Source organism: Petromyzon marinus, chromosome 4, assembly GCF_048934315.1.
Source record: "Petromyzon marinus isolate PM22_M1 ecotype Great Lakes invasive population chromosome 4, UKy_Petmar_22M1.pri1.0, whole genome shotgun sequence".
In the NCBI taxonomy this organism is placed as follows: Eukaryota; Metazoa; Chordata; class Hyperoartia; order Petromyzontiformes; family Petromyzontidae; genus Petromyzon; species Petromyzon marinus.
The window spans coordinates 10,744,054-10,765,307 of record NC_133670.1 but is presented as its reverse complement, the minus strand read 5'-3'; the positions used below and the strand labels follow the sequence as shown (position 1 = coordinate 10,765,307).

The 21,254-nt window shown below is 42.8% G+C and overlaps 1 protein-coding gene across 1 annotated transcript; it reads left to right on the top strand.

Annotated features, from left to right (window-relative positions):
• Positions 1-10,738: 10,738 nt before the first annotated feature.
• Positions 10,739-15,978, top strand: ZC3H15 (zinc finger CCCH-type containing 15). Its single transcript, XM_032946286.2, has 10 exons — positions 10,739-10,871; positions 12,366-12,464; positions 12,711-12,819; positions 12,977-13,129; positions 13,242-13,333; positions 13,500-13,679; positions 14,120-14,266; positions 14,359-14,457; positions 14,590-14,731; positions 15,275-15,978. The coding sequence occupies exons 1-10, from the start codon at positions 10,794-10,796 to the stop codon at positions 15,454-15,456; spliced, it is 1,281 nt and encodes a 426-aa protein (XP_032802177.2). The 5' UTR covers positions 10,739-10,793; the 3' UTR covers positions 15,457-15,978.
• The last annotated feature ends 5,276 nt before the right edge of the window (positions 15,979-21,254 follow it).

Here is a 21,254-nt window from a genome sequence, read left to right as displayed (position 1 = left end):
TGCCACCAAATCTACAGACCGCAACATTACATTGTTGCCAAGAAAGAAAAAAATCACCAAACACATTGCGCAGCACCACAGCTGTCTTTTTTTCTCTTTCCAGAAACAAAAAATCCTGCGAGAGGAGATGATGCTCGGGGCGCAGAATGTGTGCATGACTAATGCTCAAACGGCTCGCTGGCTGGCCTCGTTTGTGGGAGCGGTGTCATTACATTGTTAGGGAGTCACGTGTGTGTTGGCTTCCCCGCACGCCTTGCTTGTGCTGGTCAAAGAATAGGCAATCGTAGCTGTTGAGATCCTCTTTTATTTTTGTATGTTGATTCTGCTACAAATCATGCTATTGTTAATCGCTTACACCACCAAACAGAAATTCAATGAAATGTCAAACGGTGGTCGTAGTAAATATAAGCAAAATACATTTTACATTGCATCATCATAAGGCATGACGTATCCACTGCAGGATAAAGGCCGCCTCCCAGACCATCGCAAACGTAAATGCGCTTGCGATGCATCAAGGGCTAACTACCTCTGGCAGACAACTGATCTTATCGCTCAATCTCTGCAGTGGACATCCTCTCTGGCGAACCCACTTGCTTTTCTTAATATTCAATGTAATGTCTCTAGATTGTGTTTTCAAGCATTCTCTTTTCTGTCCCTCAGTGTAATAATTGCCAGCATGCATATCTCTACGCTTCCTTTTGGTACTTTGCAGTTTGTATTCCTTTCCATGTTAAAGCCACATGCCTGTGTTTCTAAAGAAGTAGGTTTCCATTCAGTGCATATTGCCTGCGATGCACATGGACACATGGACAATTGACAATTGTAGAGAAATAACAAATTATAACACAACCATAAACATAGATGGAGAGATATTAAAAGTTCACAAGTAGTCTGCTGTATTGATGTTATTCTTCTGAATTCAACAAACAACTAAGACTTAACATGTTTGAGCATGAAATATATTTTACAATTGCATTCTATATTAACACCTAGAAAACTATATAAGCATCTGAAAATGAAAAAAAATTATGATGTCATTTTCATTTATTCAAAATACAATTCATTTAAAAAAATTATTTTCTTTAGTCTTCCGCCCCTTTGCTTTGTCCCAGCATGATGCCCCCTGGCTGAAGAGACAAGGCATTAGGCTCATTTCACTGAGCACTGACCCAACTCTGACAGGGCATGCTCAGACCCTATGGACTGAGTGCAGCCAAGCAAGATTCAGCACATCTGTGAAGCTCAATGCCTCCGAGCTGTTTTTGCTATTGCCATGCACTGGAATGGCTCCACTCCAACTGCTCAACATTATTCACGTGAAAGACTGAAATAAGGTCACGCGAAAAGCAGGTGCTCAGCTTTTCAGCAGATATTTAAAGAGTGCAAAATACTTTAGAAGATGTATCGTTAGAATTGTCACGCTGCCCTTGAACAGGAATATGAAAGATTGTGCATTTGCGAACTGCTGTTTTAATTTCACATTGCATAAAAATTAATGTTCATATGTTATTTTACACTGTAAAATAAGATAATTTATACTGTTAAATATTTATTTAAAATGCTATTCATTCACAAAATTACAACAGGTTAATGGTCAGGATAATGTACCGCTAAATTGGCTAATTTCATACAAGCCCAGTTATTTTCCTTTACACTCAACATAATCTCTCTAATTTGCACTATGGGTAAAGAGTGGTTCAGTGTTTTGTGTGCCGCACTATGACTCTGGGTTCGATTTCAGGTCACCGTTACTATCAGTGACGGGGGTGATATCTGATCCGGTCATGGCCCCACACAATCAACTCGTATTGACCCAGCAATGGCAGTGGCAACATCTCTGCCTCAGAGCAGGAAGAACCTGCGTTCGACGATATAGAGTTGTATGTTCTCCCCCCTGTTCTGCATTGGTTTCCTCCAGCGTCTCCGGTTTCCTCCCATAGCTAAACTGGTATTGACCAAACATCCCAATGCTAATATATTGCGTGCAAATTGCTAAATTTCGGAATACCCGTAGCAATGCTGCACAAAAACTGGACTCTCCCAAAAAAATAATCGAAACACTGAGCCTTTCTTTGGTAAATAGCCATAATAATAATTATCTGTAACGCTACCTTAAACAATAGATCTCAGGGTGCTAATTCATACAGAGGAGGAAAATAAGGGAGAAGTAATTGGGGAGAGAAAGACGAAAGAGACCAAATGGAGAAGTGGAGAGAAAAAGTGACATTTTTAAAAGGTTGGTGGGGTCTTAAGCCGCCTGTGAGTTCCTAATAATAAAATATAAAGCGTGGTGAGGTATGGTCAGACAACATCCATGCCTTACTCGGCATGGCGATACCTTTGTCCAGCAATGGACGTAAATATTAGTATTATTATCGAAGTTTTTTTTTTGTCTTAGCTCTCTGATCCATGTTTTTCTTTCTGTCTCTCAATATAACCCCGAGCATACAGGGCTCCCTTCCTGCTTAGCATTTCTTCCTGTTGGATTCATGTCTCTGACCCATGTCATGAATGCTCATGTGCACTGATTGAACACGTTATTCTTCAAGCACGTTGGCACGGACTTCTCATCACCAAATTGAGTTGAACAAACGCACTTCGTCCCAATCTTGTAATAATTGCTCTAGTAGGTACGGATTTTCCCATGTGTTTCCTAGCTGTGTGTCATCGTCCCCCATCCACCAGCAATACTTTTTTCTTTACAGTTTTTATTATTTCTACTAAGTTTTATACGCGCATTTGTCTATGAGAGAGCATACATGACTGCTTCAGTTTCTGAAAAATAAAAGGCCGTTTTACAAAAAACAATCCACAACGCAAAAATAATGGTATTTGAAATGCATGTCTTTTATAGGATGCGTTGGTATTTATGTAGTCAATATGAATTTTCCATAAACAATTCCTCCACTCATTTTATGATTCCATCTCATGCATTCTTATTTTAGCATATATCAAAATTCACATCATGGAATTGGTGGTGATATACCAATCACAAACTTAATTTTTTCTGTTTTTATACTGCTATTTTATTGTTAGGATATCTTAAATTTAGTTCTCTGGTCACTAATTTATGTCCAGTCTCTTTGGTTCTTTCGGTAAAGTCATGTAGGTATGAAATAAATTAAATCACGACGTTTCGGGCACAACACAAGCGTCTGTCATCAGGTGGGACAACCACAGCAAGAAACAATTTCTGAAGTGGACAAAAGGGCTGCCCACTTCAACAATTGTTTCTTGCTGTGGTTGTCCCACCTGATGACGCTTGTGTTGCGCCCGAAACGTCGTGATTTAATGTATTTTATACCTACGTGACTTTACCGAAATAACCAAAGAGTATGGATCCCTGCAGTCACGAAAACTTCAATTATAGATTATGTCCAGTCTTTTCATGAACATTTCACACTTTCTACGTATACGATTCTTTCCATTTCATCCCTATTCCTATCTCTCCTTTTATTTACCATGCTTTTTGTTTGCTTTATATAATGGTAATGACTTGTGGATAGAGCATAGCTGATTATGATGATGCAACTTTTCATGTCAGCAAACTATTTTAAGGATAAACTGTATCAAATGGATAAATTGCAGCAGTGCTATATTCTCTGTCGAGTAAATTTTCAATTAAATTTAATCATTTTCTCATTATGTATTTCATGAAAAAAGAATTTAAAACCAAATTCCCTATATGTTTAAATCATCAGCTTAATTTTTAAAGCTTTGGACCCAAAGAGTTACTTACATTTTTTATGGAGATAGCCGTTAAATAAAGGTGTCTGAAGATGTTGCTCATCTCATTAAGCTAAAATCTTAGAATGATTATATAAATATAAAAATAATTACGAGTGTAAATCTCAATGGGTGTCTGGGTGACATATTTAAATTCCTTGTGACAACCAGATGCAAATCAGGCCAAATAATGATTTATAATGAACTGCATTAATATTATTACACCACAATATTTAGATTTAGAAATTTTGAAAATTTCAATGACTTTTTACATGTTTCAAAATGACTTTGACATTTGCAAAGTCGTTTAATGATAAATCTGATTATGATTATTGCACGTTTAGATGATAGCAAAATGTAAATATAGCCTATGTAAAGATACACTTATATTTTAAGAGCTTGTTTTAGTCCAACACTAACTTTTTTTGCTATCTTAATTTGTAATGCCATCCTTTTAAGGAATGTCTGCCATACTTTACATGTACACCTCTGTGATTACAGAAACAATTTATCTCAATTTAAATTCGTTTTTTACATGACGATGGTCAAAGTGTGGGAGGTTCAATAGAAGTTAAATTGGAGCATATCTAAATCCGTGTTTTAAATACTTGCATTTTATTTTAACGTATTTAATCATGGACAAAATGTTTCACGTTATTGGTGGTACTCGCTCAGACTTACATTAATATTGTAAAATACCCAATGATTTGTCATCTTACCTGCATTAGTCGAGGCAACTACGGCTTATGATAAATCACTGCTATGAACCCACTCTGAAGTCACCTATATTTTTTCAATATCTGGAGAGTACATCTGAAAAACCTTGCACAGATCGCTGAGTTGGTCAGAAATTACCTCTAAATCGAGCACAGCATGGGGGATGAACACAGTCCACCCAATGCACACCCACTCTTAACTCGTAATCAAAGATGACCGACCCATTGCTTTTATCTTATAATGGCATCCCTGCTGACTCAAGACTGATATAAATCTAAGGCAGGTAAAGTACACATCCAACCCATATTTGTCCAACAGAGAACACGTGAATTTAACCCGCGCATTGGAATTAAATAGCAAACCATATGGCCAAATAGTAACATAGCCCAGTAGAACTGTCAATGTTCTTAATCCTAGTATTTGTACCAATCTATACAAAACAATCATAATGTCATATCGATGCTGTATTTACAGAACACCGATGCAAATTTATAAAACAGAAAAAAGTGATATATTGTTGGTGTTTATGGAATATTTTTCAGGTAGCTTTGTGAACAATTTAAATGCATGTGATGAGGATATATTTTACTGGTCTCTTCGTACACTTTCAGGGTAACTGCTCTATCTTTTTACATGGGACAAATAGTATTGTATCAGTTTGTCTTCCTTTTGTTACATAATTATTGAGGCATCATATCATGACTGAAGCACGGTGTTTCATTTACGTGCAAACATTTTTGTGAATAGGTCCACTGATGTTGATCCAACGCTTCTTTGATGATATCCAGTTTATTCATCGAGTCCAGGAGTTTTCTCTTTTTTAATACCATAAATGACGCTGGTTACCTGTCCAGATGTGACATGGAAAATCCTCCTCCTTACCTGAAACATTTATTTTTACTGAGCATGTACCGGTTTTTTTTTTGGCGAGAAAGATCGTCGTATAATTATTCCACTTGTCCATGATTATCTCGATGATGGATGGCATAGAGGTAACACGTGTGCCTCACAGCAAGAAGGTATTTAATTCGATTCCTGACTCATACACCTATCTATCGGGTTTGTATCTTCTCCCCCTGCTCTGATGGCTATAGAATATATACAATGGAAGAGGTAATCTCGAAAAACATCGCAATGCTGAAAAATTTACTCGTAATTTATTTGATCGTGATTACACGTAGTAGCTGCAACATTTTGGAAAGCACCTCCTGAAATATAGTCTTCAGACTCAGCGAGGCTTTCCTGGGTAAACAAGCGAAATATTACAATATTTAATTGTCATATTGCTATGGTTCCATCTTCCTCTCAAAAGGCCGTCAGGTAAGAGTGTTTCCATTCACTTATTTTTTTTATTATTTTCTTGTTATTTTTTTTCTATCTACGTGACTTTACCGAAAGAACCATGGAATAAGAGTGGTTCCACTTTACCAATACAATATATTTGCTTATTTTAGGCACCCGTTTATAACATCTTCGGCCATAATTATTGTGTATTTTCTTTATTTTCAAATTATATGAATATTGACTCGAGAACAACATTAAGCCGACTTTGCAATCGCCGTAAGTTGCATTAGTGTAATGCAGGTTGGTTGGCCTATAGCACCATCTGCTGGTCATGTTATTTATTCTGTTAATCAAATCCTCGTGCACGGTGTCAAGCATCCAGGGTTCGCCTTCAATCTGCTGGGAGAAACCTCTACACTGGCATCACCATAGTCTGCAAGGAGAAACCTCTATACTGACATCACCACAGTCTGCAGGGAGAACCTCTACACTGGCATCACCACAGTCTACAGGGAGAACCTCCACACTGGCATCACCACAATCTGCAGGGAGAACCTCTATACTGACATCACCACAGTCTGCAGGGAGAACCTCCACATTGGCATCACCACAGTCTGCAAGGAGAAACCTCTACAGTGGCATCACCACAGTCTGCATGGAGAACCCTCTACACTGGCATCACCACAGTCTGCAGGGAGAACCTCTACACTGGCATCACCACAGTCTGCAGGGAGAACCTCCACATTGACATCACCACAGTCTGCAAGGAGAAACCTCTACACTGGCATCACCACAGTCTACAGGGAGAACATCTACACTGGCATCACCACAGTCTGCAGGGAGAACCTCTATACTGACATCACCACAGTCTGCAGGGAGAACCTCTAGACTGGCATCACCACAGTCTGCAGGGAGAAACCTCTACACTGGCATCACCACAGTCTGCAGGGAGAACCTCTACACTGGCATCACCACAGTCTGCAGGGAGAACCTCTACACTGGCATCACCACAGTCTGCAGGGAGAAACCTCCACACTGGCATCACCACAGTCTGCAGGGAGAACCTCTACACTGGCATCACCACAGTCTGCAGGGAGAAACCTCTACACTGGCATCACCACAGTCTGCAGGGAGAAACCTCCACACTGGCATCACCACAGTCTGCAGGGAGAACCTCTACACTGGCATCACCACAGTCTGCAGGGAGAAACCTCTACACTGGCATCACCACAGTCTGCAGGGAGAACCTCTACACTGGCATCACCACAGTCTGCAGGGAGAAACCTCTACACTGGCATCACCACAGTCTGCAGGGAGAACCTCTACACTGGCATCACCACAGTCTGCAGGGAGAAACCTCCACACTGGCATAACCACAGTCTGCAGGGAGAAACCTCTACACTGGCATCACCACAGTCTGCAGGGAGAACCTCTACACTGGCATCACCACAGTCTGCAGGGAGAAACCTCTACACTGGCATCACCACAGTCTGCAGGGAGAACCTCTACACTGGCATCACCACAGTCTGCAGGGAGAAACCTCTACACTGGCATCACCACAGTCTGCAGGGAGAACCTCTACACTGGCATCACCACAGTCTGCAGGGAGAAACCTCCACACTGGCATCACCACAGTCTGCAGGGAGAAACCTCTACACTGGCATCACCACAGTCTGCAGGGAGAACCTCTAGACTGGCATCACCACAGTCTGCAGGGAGAACCTCCACATTGACATCACCACAGTCTGCAAGGAGAAACCTCTACACTGGCATCACCACAGTCTGCAGGGAGAAACCTCCACACTGGCATCACCACAGTCTACAGGGAGAACATCTACACTGGCATCACCACAGTCTGCAGGGAGAACCTCTATACTGACATCACCACAGTCTGCAGGGAGAACCTCTAGACTGGCATCACCACAGTCTGCAGGGAGAAACCTCTACACTGGCATCACCACAGTCTGCAGGGAGAAACCTCTACACTGGCATCACCACAGTCTGCAGGGAGAAACCTCTACACTGGCATCACCACAGTCTGCAGGGAGAAACCTCTACACTGGCATCACCACAGTCTGCAGGGAGAACCTCTATACTAGCATCACCACAGTCTGCAGGGAGAAACCTCTACACTGGCATCACCACAGTCTGCAGGGAGAACCTCCACACTGGCATCACCACAGTCTGCAGGGAGAAACCTCTACACTGGCATCACCACAGTCTGCAGGGAGAACCTCTACACTGGCATCACCACAGTCTGCAGGGAGAAACCTCTACACTGGCATCACCACAGTCTGCAGGGAGAAACCTCCACACTGGCATCACCACAGTCTGCAGGGAGAAACCTCTACACTGGCATCACCACAGTCTGAAGGGATAAACCTCCACACTGACATAACCACAGTCTGCAGGGAGAAACCTCTACACTGGCATCACCACAGTCTGCAGGGAGAAACCTCTACACTGGCATCACCACAGTCTGCAGGGAGAACCTCTACACTGGCATCACCACAGTCTGCAGGGAGAAACCTCCACACTGGCATCACCACAGTCTGAAGGGAGAAACCTCCACACTGGCATCACCACAGTCTGCAGGGAGAAACCTCCACACTGACATAACCACAGTCTGCAGGGAGAACATCTACACTGGCATCACCACAGTCTGCAGGGAGAACCTCTACACTGGCATCACCACAGTCTGCAGGGAGAAACCTCTACACTGGCATCACCACAGTCTGCAGGGAGAACCTCTACACTGGCATCACCACAGTCTGCAGGGAGAAACCTCTATACTGACATCACCACAGTCTGCAGGGAGAACCTCTACACTGGCATCACCACAGTCTGCAGGGAGAAACCTCTACACTGGCATCACCACAGTCTGCAGGGAGAAACCTCTATACTAGCATCACCACAGTCTGCAGGGAGAACCTTTAACCTATTCTTTGGGGCCTCTCCGGTTCTTTAGGTAAAGTCACGTAGGTATAATTTATTTTATTTTATACCTACGTGACTTTACCGAAAGAACCAGATAGTATGGATCCCTGCAGTCACGAAAACTTCAAATCCAGATTGACTAATATTTGGGGCTTTCGGTAAAGTCACGTAGATAGGTTCAAAGAAAATAACTAAAAACTACGCCGTTTCGATCACAACACAAGCGATCGTCATCATCCTCCTCCTGATGACGATCGCTTGTGTTGTGATCGAAACGTCGAAGTTTTTAATTATTTTATTTGAACAAATGCCGAAAGACCCAAAGAATATGAATTCCTGCAGTCACGAAAGCTTTGTCAATATTTAAACTTTAACCTGATTATATTTTAAGTAAGTTATTTATTTAACTTTCCTATACTTTGCACGCCTATCGTATTTTTGTATTGCTTGTTGTAACGTCCTGACCCGCGCCTCCTGGACATCTGTGAAAAAAGCTTTAAAGCACATCGGATTACTCCAGTAAGAATAAAAGTTCGGATTCTGATCCCCACAATCTGGAGGGAGAAACCTTTAAGGTGACATTCCCCACAACCTGGTGGGGAGGGGGTGGGACCTCTCCACTGACATCCACGCGATCTAGAGAGAGAGAGAGATGGAGGGGAGGGAAACCTCTCCACTGACATCCACGCGATCTAGAGAGAGATGGAGGGGAGGGAAACCTCTCCACTGACATCCACGCGATCTAGAGAGAGAGCTGGAGGGGAGGGAAACCTCTCCACTGACATCCACGCGATCTAGAGAGAGAGCTGGAGGGGAGGGAAACCTCTCTATTGACATCCACGCGATCTAGAGAGAGAGCTGGAGGGGAGGGAAACCTCTCTATTGACATCCACGCGATCTAGAGAGAGAGATGGAGGGGAGGGAAACCTCTCTATTGACATCCACGCGATCTAGAGAGAGAGCTGGAGGGGAGGGAAACCTCTCTATTGACATCCACGTGATCTAGAGAGAGATGGAGGGGAGGGAAACCTCTCTATTGACATCCACGCGATCTAGAGAGATGGTGGGGGGTGGAAACCTCTCTATTGACATCCACGAGATCTAGAGAGAGATGGAGGGGGGAAACCTCTCTACTGACATCCACGCGATCTAGAGAGAGAGATGAGGGGAGGGAAACCTCTCTATTGACATCCACGCGATCTAGAGAGAGAGCTGGAGGGGAGGGAAACCTCTCTATTGACATCCACGAGATCTAGAGAGAGATGGGAGGGGGGAAACCTCTCTATTGACATCCACGCGATCTAGAGAGAGATGGAGGGGAGTGAAACCTCTCTACTGACATCCACGCGATCTAGAGAGATGGTGGGGGGGTGAAAACCTCTCTATTGACATCCACGAGATCTAGAGAGAGATGGGGGGGGAGGGAAACCTCTCTACTGACATCCACGCGATCTAGAGAGAGAGATGGAGGGGAGGGAAACCTCTCTATTGACATCCACGCGATCTAGAGAGAGAGATGGAGGGGAGGGAAACCTCTCTATTGACATCCACGCGATCTAGAGAGAGAGCTGGAGGGGAGGGAAACCTCTCTATTGACATCCACGAGATCTAGAGAGATGGAGGGAAACCTCTCTATTGACATCCACACGATCTAGAGGGAGAGCTGGAGGGGAGGGAAACCTCTCTATTGACATCCACGAGATCTAGAGAGAGAGATGGAGGGGGGAAACCTCTCCACTGACATCCACGAGATCTAGGGAGAGAGATGGAGGGGGAGGGAAACCTCTCTACTGACATCCACGAGATCTAGAGATGGAGGGAAACCTCTTCATTGACATCCATACGATCTAGAGAGATGGAGGGAAACCTCTCTATTGACATCCACACGATCTAGAGAGATGGAGGGAAACCTCTCTATTGACATCCACACGATCTAGAGAGAGGAGGGGAAACCTCTTCATTGACATCTCCCCCGCACGTCATCGTCGTCCCCTCCGCCCCGGAAGTGGCGTGTCGCGGGGTGCTCTGGGTTAGGAGGAGGAGCCTCCCCGGAGGCGGAGCCTCCCGGCGTGCACCGCGCGTCCCCCCCACCCCCCCTGCCCCCCCCTCCGCCGCCACCTCGCCCGGCCATGCCGCCCAAGAAGGTGTCCGCGCCGGCGGCTCCGGGGAAGAAGGCGGACCAGAAGAAGAAGGAGAAAGTGATCGAGGTGAGCGCCGGCGGCGGCGGCGGCAGCGGCGGCGGCTGCCGAGCCGCAGTGGAGGCCAACCCGAGGAGGAGCGGGAGGGGAGGACGTCCATCCCCCCCACCCCCGGAGCGGAGCGGCTCCTCGGGCCTGGCCATTGTGGACGCGTGGCCCAGCGGCGGCGGCGGCCTCGCCGAGAGCCGTGTGTCTCGACAGAGTGTCGTGTCTCGAGTCGCCAGTGTAGTCTCTTCTGTGGTGTCTCTCCTGTGGGGTCTCCTGTATGGAGTATGTCCTGTGTAGAATCTCTTATGTCAAGTAGTCTCCTATGTAGGATCTCCTGTGTTGTCCTCTCCTGTGTAGTCTCCTGTGTAGAGTCTCCTGTGTCGAGTATGTCCTGTGTAGAATCTCTTATGTCAAGTAGTCTCCTATGTTGGGTCTCTTGTGTCGGGTATGGCCTGTGTAGAATCTCCTTTGTAAAGTAGTCTCCTATGTAGGGTCTCTTGTGGAGTCTCCTGTGTAGTCTCGTGTCCACAATCCTGTTTAACGTCTCCTTTAGGGTAGCCTGTCCGCGGTCTATACTCTATAGAGGCATCTGTAATTGTTCTAAGCAGTGTAAAACGTGGAAAGTAGAAAACTTCGTACAATGTCCCAATTCGTATCTTGTATAGTCTCTTGGCTAGATTCACGTGTCTTTGCCTCTGTGCTGATGTCAGTCTCCAGTCTAGAGTCTACTGTCTAAAGGCAGTCCTTAGTCTGTAGTGGTTAAGCAGTCTAAATTGTAGTCTCCTGTCAAGAGTTTACCTCCTTTATAGAGTAACCTGTGAGTCTTTTAAAGGGGTCACCAGTCCGGGATCTGCAATGTAAAGGCTGTAGGCTAGGCTCTAGGCCTGCAGTTTAGGATCTTCATTTTGCAGTCTAAAGTCTTCGTTATAAGATTTAGATGGATCAACGCAGGAGTGGCAGGGTGTGATGTTGCTGAGCTCCCCGTATAGCGAGCATGTCTCTGGGTGACGTGATAACCTTGTATGTCCTGACCCCGGTTGTGTGATGAGGCTCTCGGGTTAATGTGTTTGTTACTGAGCCAAGTGGAACACCCACAACAGAGAACTCTAGCTATCTTGACAGGTTCTGTCTACTGCCTGTCATTTGTCATGAGGTTTGTGTTGTTGAATTGTTGGTTCGTCACGAAGCATGTGCAGCTTTCTTAGAATAGTGGAATTTCACCGTCCAATATAATCTCAAATTATAAAGTGATAAAGTTAATTATCCTGTTTTTATCAATTGTGGCTTTGACTATGACATATATAACTTATAATTCCTGTATTCTTTGGGTCTTTCGGTAAAGTCACGTAGATAGGTTCAAAGAACATTTTTTGTTATTTTCTTTGAACCTATCTACGTGACTTTACCGAAAGACCCAAAGAATGAATTCCTGCAGTCACGAAAGCTTTAAGTCAAGATTTATAATCCCTGTCTTGGAAATATTTACTGAAATGTGTCTATCCTCTTACCCCCTAGGACAAAACCTTTGGTCTTAAGAATAAAAAAGGAGCCAAACAACAAAAGTTCATCAAGCAAGTTGTTACTCAAGTGAAAAATCCAGGAAATGCCAAAGTGGTATGGTATCTGTTTCTAAATATGTATGTATCACATGTTTCAATGATATGCACTCCGCAAATTACAAATGTTTGCTGTACTGTATTCGATATATATTAAAAAGAGCCAACCTTGTGCAGTGGAATGTTTTGTTTTGCCTTTATAAAGTAATCTTCCAATTAAATAATGTGAAATTAAAATGAGCGAGGGTAAAATTGTGCAAAACGCGCTCATTGTTTCAGTCGGAAACACGTATGATTATTCCAGGTACCTGCAGCGGATGACAAGAAGGGTAAAAAAGATGACAAGCTGAAAGAAATCGAGGAACTGAATGCACTTTTCAAGCCAGTAGTTGCTGCTCAGAAAGTAAGCAAAGGTAATAACAAGCCTTAAATGTTTCATGCGTTTTTTAATGTCTCAATATTAATTTACAAAAAAAAAGAAATTTAACTTTTCTGTTGTTGAATGGGTCTGATGACATTTTATTCAGCATTCTGGAGAATTGAGACGGAACCTTAACTGTTTCTTTACAGGTGTCGACCCCAAATCAGTTGTCTGTGCCTTCTACAAACAAGGACAGTGTAAAAAGGGAGACAAATGTAAGTTCTCGCATGACCTGTCGTTGGAAAGGAAAGGAGAGAAGCGCAGCATGTATGTGGATGCACGAGATGATGATCTAGAAAAAGGTAAGTGGCTCCCTACTCATTCATCCACTTCAGTGAAAGTTGGATTATACTTTGCATTTTGTGAATGAACACGATTGAAATGCAACGTTGTAATGGCACTTTTATTTAACAGATGACATGGAGAACTGGGATGAGGCAAAGTTGGAAGAGGTCATCAATAAGAAGCATGGTGAAGATGAGCTGCAGAAAACCAAAACAGAAATTGTATGAGCTTCAGTAATTAATAGAAAGCAGTTGAGTTTTACGGTGTTAAAATGTGTGCTATTTGAAGATAGGATTATTCTTATTTTTTTACATGTCTTAGAATTTTTACTGTAAAAGACAAGTAAGTCTGATTAACTATAATCTGCATGTATTTTTTTTCCTGCAGGTTTGCAAATTCTTCCTGGATGCCATTGAGAGCCAGAAGTATGGCTGGTTCTGGAGTTGTCCCAATGGCCCAAGCTGCATGTACCGACATGCCTTGCCACCTGGATTTGTTCTCAAGAAAGAAAAGAAAAAAGATGAGAAAGAGGAGGAAATCTCACTGGAGGACCTCATAGAAAAAGAGGCAAGGCAGACATGAGTCAGAAGTAGAGATTTGAAAACCTACAATATTCAGACTGAACACTTGTAACCTCAAGATGCTAAATTTGCATTGCTCTTACCATTGCCAAGGAGTTTTTTTTTACATTAAACTTAGCTTTACAAACTGTCCAAGTAATCTTTCGTGAGTTGGTCCACTTGGATTTTTTTTTTTACTATATTTGTGGTGTATATCTATGATATTCTACTTGTGCCACGTGTTTCGAGTTGTAAAACAAGCTCTACAACCGGAAACCCCGCCAGAGAGTGTTGTTTGAACATTTAGAAGCAAGCTCTTAACATTTAAAGACCTTCAAGGATTGTATGACTTTGTGATAACAGAACTGCTGTCTTTTATTTTCCATCACATCATCACAAACAAAATGGTATATTTAAATTGGTTTGGATTTTTGTGTGTTTTCTCAGAGAAATGCGCTCGGTCCAAATGTGACAAAGATCACATTGGAAACCTTCTTGGAGTGGAAAATGAAAAAGAGAGAGGAGAAGGTCGTGAAATTTCAGAAAGCTATGGAGAAGAGGAAAGCAGATTACAAAGCTGGAAAAACACTTGGGGTGTGTATAGATAGACATGAGATGGTATTTAAATCTACAATTTTTGTTACGGTGATTACGAGTGTTTTAATGCTCTTGTTATGCGTGTGCAGATTAGTGGACGAGAGGTGTTTGAGTTTCATCCAGATCTGGTCAATGCTGATGATGAAGAGGCAGATGAGACAGAATATGCACCACAGTCAGATGAAGAGGTATGTCGAGTTATATTTTAGTCACAAATACACACTTTAAAAAGCACATGATTTTAAATGTCAACAAAATGTTTCTTTTTTTTTGTCAAATGTTCCATTGAAAGTTATAAGCTTTGCTGATTTTTGTTACAGATGGAGGATGAGGGGGATGTGAATGAGATAGACGAGAGCAGGTTTGTGGAGAAGGAGGTGGACATTTCAGGAATATCGGTCTCTCGGAAAGAGGACAGGTTCAACAACGTGCCATCCCGAAATGCAGCATCTGCTGATCAGGGTACGTTAAAAGAGTGCAATATATACACACATCTATTTAATATGTTTTTGTATTTTGCAAGTGCATAATTTGCAGTAGAGTTTAGCTTTGAAGAATTATTGGATGGTGAGGTGACTTCCCATATTCCCAAACACTTTATTGGTGCTCTATCTAACAATATTTCCATGGCAATATAGCACTCAGTCTAGGAGCTCGACATTACCTTTCCAATCTTGCCATTATCTTCCCAATGCAATAGTTATGCAAGTGAATACGATTTGTTTTTTGTGTCATTCTGAGTGCCTTTTTCAATATTTACCGACAAGCGGTATTCATTGAGATACCTTTTGACGCTATACACATTGAAGTCTTATTACAGCATTGGCACATGAAAATGTTCTCATTAAACACAAAAGGGCCACATTGTATTCCACAGAAAATATTATTTGACACTAACATAATGTAGTATACAAAATAACTGTCCTTTTAAGTCATTGTATCGTGCTCGGTTTGGCAAAGCACTTGTGGGGTTGTCTTAACTGTTCATGTGTGGTTCTGATACAGAAAGCCACAAACTTGCAGAGGCATGTGGTGGTTCTGAGGATCATGCCAGCAATGGAGAGCACCTGGAGCCATCACTGGACAGCGGTCAGATTGATGGTGTGCCTGTGGATGAGAATCTCTTCACTGGAGATGACCTGGAGGACTTGGATGAGGAACTTGAAAACCTTGATGTTGACGATTAGAAATTAAAGAAGAAGAAGAAATTTACCTTTTTGAAAAAGAAAAACAGTGCTAAATTTTCATTTATTTACTGCATTGATAATTAGATTCCATTGAAGCCACAGATGCCCAAATGCTACAGCTAGGACTGGATGTATGGCATAAAACCTGTTCATCAATGATGGTATTAAATAGATGTCAATCAAATGTAAATATGGTGGGTAAGAGCCATTGCATTATTTTTCCTTCAGCAATCAGCCAGCATTGACAACGTTTATTTTAATAGGTAAATATTACAGAGCCTTGAGTTTATTTCAAGCTCCTGTTATGCCGTTTTGATTGGATTTAAGCCACCTGAATATTTTTTCTTCACGAGTGAAGCATGAGTGTTTTAATTTGAATAAAGTTGAACCATAAGTGATTTCATATAAACAGACTGGCTATTACATGTACATTCTACCATATGTACACTGGTATGTGATGGATTTAGGTATCACCCATTACAGGTCTGTTAAAGATTCTGAATAAAGCGATGCAACAACGTTCATGCTTTTGGTGGTGGACAGTACAATGATCTAAGCCGTGTATTTCACAACTTTTATACATTTAAATGAAGGAGGCTGCAGTGTATATATGTATGTTGAACTTTTGCACCGTACGTGGCCAACCATCTTAATCGAATGTGCGATCAAACTTTTACATTAATAAATTTGTACTGTATGGAAAATTACGGCCAGTTAATGGAAAGTTGCTGATTATTATCGATCCCTAGTACTAACATGTAAATATTGATCAATTAAGATTGTGGCTCATGTATAGTACGTTGAAGCACGTAGTTTTACACTGCTGATATAACCAAAAATACTTTATACGCCTTATGACCAAATCATTTGGAATTAACCCAAACTCCATAGCTCCTGGATAGAGCTTTGACCACCATGCATAAAACTACCAGGAAAACCCTCCCCATGTGTCAATAACACTGCCTTAAAATTTTAAATGTAAAGGACAATAGATGTTTGGGGCAATGGATTTTCATGGCACTGGTGATGAGTGCACACAAAGGGCCATAAAACGTTACCTATGTTTACATTCAAGGCAGTGTTAACGAATGTGCGGTTTTTAGTGATGTGCTTGAGTACCACTGCCAACACAACATATACTTCAAAGTAGAGCTCTTTAACGACTACCGGTAACCGTTTTCAGAATCGATTACAGATTGAAAAATGTATTTTTTTAAGTAATTTAACTAATGCCTCTTGGCATGCACGAACATACAAATAGCACGGTGTTACATTAGTCCTCGTTTCTCAGTGATCAAGTTAAAGGTGCATTCGCTCATGTTACTGCTGGCGGAGAACCCTCCACTAATTCTAGATTTGAAGCTTTCGTGACTGCAAAGAGTATGAACCCTCCACTAGATGGAGCTACAGGATGTAATTAATCTACTTTCCCACTGACCAGATGTGTTGCGAGAGGTGGGTGTACCCACAGTGCACGTGACCTACCAAGTGACTGTTGACCCCAATTATACTGCGAGAGAGACGGACAGGGGAAGGGGGTATGGGATTTCGGAACCTTGATTGCTTCAACTACCGTGCCGGGAGATGGAATCGAACCGGTGATGTCTGAATGACAGGTGAAGCGTGCTGACCATTCCACCGGTCTGGAAGCTCCCTTCGTTTCACACTACAGGCAGACCTCACCGAACGCGGGGGTTACGTTCTTGGAAAATGCCGTGTTGGGGAAAACCGGGTTCGACAAATAATAAAACTTAAGGGAAAACTAGGGTTGTGTTCTTGGGTCCAAAATTATCACCCCATCTCTAACTCATTCTACTTGATTGCCACCCTTGTTATTGTCTAAAGGATGCTGAGTCGCTCTACATTCCTTCTGTGTGTGTACCCTCTGTATTTTTCAAGTCCACAACACAAAACCCCCGTCTCCATCCCTCTTTCCGCACCGCGGCACTCTCACGCCCGTCGCTCGCCCCCTGACCCCTGTCACTTGAACGTGTTGATGATGATTCACCATCGAGATGTCCGTCTGGCTGACGTCCTCAACGATTGGACGGCTACATGCATGCTGCAATGTGTGAACATTTGCGTTGTGCGTCTTGGAGTGAATTACATTATCACACAAAACACACGCACATGGTAAATGAATTGTTTTGATTTAAAGCTTTCGTGACTGCAGGGATTCATATTCTTGGTTCTTTCGGTAAAGTCACGTAGAAGAGAAACAATGAAATAAAAATATAAAACAATAAAATTCTCACGACGTTTCGACTGCAACACAAGCAATCATCAGGTGTAAAAACCACAACAAGAAAATTTGAAAAAAGTAGCTGTTATTTTTTACGTTAGCACCACGGAGAGAGATTTGACAGTTTGTTCAGATGGTTATTCCGACTACACAATCCGCAAAGCTATCACTCCAACCATGAAGAAGGACCCTCTTGAGGAGCCTTGCAAAACCATCACTTTACCCTACATTGCGGGGATCACAAAAAAGATCTCCAAAATCTTGAATAAACACAAGATCCAGGTCCGATTCAACACATTACATAAAATCCGTGATCTGGTTCCGTCTGTAAAAGATGTGATTCCAGACATACAGTACCCTGGCGTCTACAAACTAAGTTGCCTCTGTGGTAGTAGTTACATTGGAGAAACCATACGACATGTCTCGGACCGGATTCGTGAACACAAAGCAGACCTGAAACACGGTAGGACCAACGCCGTGGCAGATCACTGTTATAATTCAGTAGGTTCACATGACATTGATTTCTCCAAGACAGAGGTTCTTTGAAAGCCATCTGGCTACCAACCGAGAAGATGGATTCAGGCTTAGTAACCACTGGAAAGATGTGTTAAATCATTTCTGTTCTTAATTAATTGTAATTTTACGATGACCTTCAGACCGCAGCTCTTTCGCCAGCATTGCCTCTTAATACCTCTCACACCACGGTTAATGGTATGGTTTACAACATGGAGTATACTAGGGCTTCGCAGCTGTCTCTCTCCCCCTCCTCTGTTCCGACCATGGACGAACTCGTCAGTCTGAACGGGGCCCGTAGCTATCCGTGGTACGGAAATTTGAGGGTAAGAATCCACCCATTTTTTCGCCATATAGCATTGTGATATATAACGACTTATGGTTGGTAGCTTAGCTGATTGGAGAATATAGAGTTTATTGATAACATGAAGGTAATTTATATTTTAGTTTTTATTGGTTCACTATATAGTACTGTGAATAGCTCAGATATGTAGTCATTTCTGTGACCAGTCACCAGCAAATCACCCAGTTATTTCAATGCTAAATTCGCCTAGTTATTTCAATGCTAAATTCTCCTGTTTTGATTTGTACTAAGTGCCTCGGTGAATGTGTATGCTCTGACTTCAACGTAACTATTTCTGTAGCAGTTACAAGCGAATGCCTTAATTTAGCTATTTCAATGCTAAATTCTATGCTAATTCCTTTTAACAATGGGTGCCTCTGCGGAGGTGTATGCTTTAACTTTTAACATAGCTATTTCTGTGACCAGTCACAAGCTAATCATTCAGCCTTTTCAATGCTAAATTTTATGCTAATTCCTTCGTCAAGGCTCTTTGTTCCTCTCACACAGCTTAAAAGCCGTGATCTGAACGTGGCTCTCTCACTCCAGCGCTGTCCTACCAGACAGTCTTGCTCCCTTCACCTGATGAAGGCCGCTTGTGTTGTGGCCGAAACGTCGTGAGAATATTATTGTGTTATTTTATTTTATCAATTTATTATTTTATTCTCATTCTACGTGACTTTACCGAAAGAACCAAAGAAGATGAATCATTGCAGTCACGAAAGCTTTAAATCGAAATTTACCATGAGAGATTCGTTCATGAGGCTATCCCCATATACAAACAGACAATTTCAACTGAGAAGATGGATTCTGGCTTAGCAATCATTGGAAGGATTTGATAAACCATTTCGGGTCTTAATTGATTGTTCACGCTTAAGGTGGCTTTCAGACTGCATCCATTATTTTCGTCTCCCCCCTCCTCTTTTCTGAACATAGATGGACTCGTACATCTGAACAAACTGTCAAATCGCTCTCCGTGGTGCTAACGTTAAAAAAACACCGCCACTTTTTTTAAAATTTTCTTGCTGTGGTTTTCACACCTGATGATGATTGCTTGTGTTGCAGTCGAAACGTCGTGAGAATTGTATTGTTTTATATTTTTATTATTTTATTGTTTCCCTTCTACGTGACTTTACCGAAAGAACCAAGAATAGAAAAATGAATTGTTCTCACGGTCGATTTATTCACTCCTTCCGACGGATGCAGCACTCTCAGGGCACTTCTTTTCGACGACGAAATAAGAATCTTAGCGGGCGCCAAGTCACGTAGAGCCGAAACATCAGTTTTCAGTTTCTTTATTTTGGTATAGCCCCGTGAGCCATTCGGCTCTTGAATCGGGTGCAACCGCAACTAAACCAAAAAAAAACACGAACAAGAAAAAACATTTGAAGTGACTACGTGTTGACTGTGCATAGTCACTTTGCACAGTTACAAAGGGAGCTCGAGAAGGGTAAAAGGAGAGAGCACGAGAGGAGGTGACGAGCTTCAAGAGCCAAGAACGAAGCCTGGACCGACCCGGCGCTGTGGTTGTGTCTTGATACAAGAAGCCCCCCTCGTAGACAGCCGTCCATACAGTTCGCTTCAAAAAACACATTCTCCTGTGGAGGGAGCTGGAAGGAACGTTGGGTTGCTCGGTCAATGGCCAGGGTCAACAGCGGCGGCACCACGTGGTGTATTCCACACAATATGCCCGACTGTGAGGATGGGCACAAGCTGGCGTAAGTAGGTTAAACATTGAGTTTTATAAGGGCACCACGGGGTGACCAGCCCCTCCCCACCCAGCCCCCACCCAGCCCCACCCTCCCCACCCAGCCCCTCCCCACCCAGCCCCTCCCCACCCAGCCCCTCCCTACCCAGCCCCTCCCTACCCTCCCCTCTCCACCCAGCCCCACCCCTCCTACGTGGACAGACATCCACAGACATACACAATTAATCCCCTGCCTCCTGTGAATTAATCCCGGTTGGGCTTCCAGTCCACTACGTTTCCTACCAGTAAAATGTTAACACTTAAATGGGATGGTTCAATCCAGATTTGAAGTTTTCGTGACGGCAGGGAAAATAAAACGTTGTAATTTAATTTAATCTATTTTATACCTACGTGACTTTACGGAAAGAACTAAAAGAGTACTTCAATGGGACTTTCGTTTTTTATGGAAAAAGATTGAATAATACAACACTGTAACGTGATAACAAATGTAACGTTAATAGCTTCAAAAGGTCAAGGAGTCTCCCACTTTGTTCGCCATCATTGTCAACGCACGCCTGGGACTCATTTCTTGTGGGTATTTGCGAGTCATTTCACTTATATGTACACGTCGTTGAATTATTTTTTAGTTTCACTATATTTGTTTACTCTTCCCCTGTGCTTTGCACCGTCCGTTGTTTGTTGTTCTGACCCCGGTAGGCCTCCGACTGGACGTCTGTACCAAAAAAAGAGCTTCATAGCTCATCAGATTTCTCCGCCTCCTTCTGCTGCTGCTGCTGCAGTCTAAATACCAAACATCCTGTGACAAGACTCGGCGTCCGGCTCGCAAAGACGGACGACGACGAGGAGGTGTCACCACCGCGACGAATCACCGCTCTGATACCTCGATTTACGAAAGAGTCTAGTTCCAGAGGTCTGTGCTCGTAAGTCGATTTGCTCGTAAATCTCAACTTTACTCCTGCCGATTTCAAACAAGTTGTACGGCATGTACACTAAAC

Coding starts and splice junctions, on each gene's coding strand:
- ZC3H15 (XM_032946286.2), top strand. CDS start 10,794: ATGCCGCCCAAGAAGGTGTCCGCGCCGGCGGCTCCGGGGAAGAAGGCG. Junction 13,680..14,119: donor AGGACCTCATAGAAAAAGAG/GCAAGGCAGACA, acceptor GTGTTTTCTCAG/AGAAATGCGCTCGGTCCAAA. Junction 14,458..14,589: donor CACCACAGTCAGATGAAGAG/GTATGTCGAGTT, acceptor TTTTTGTTACAG/ATGGAGGATGAGGGGGATGT.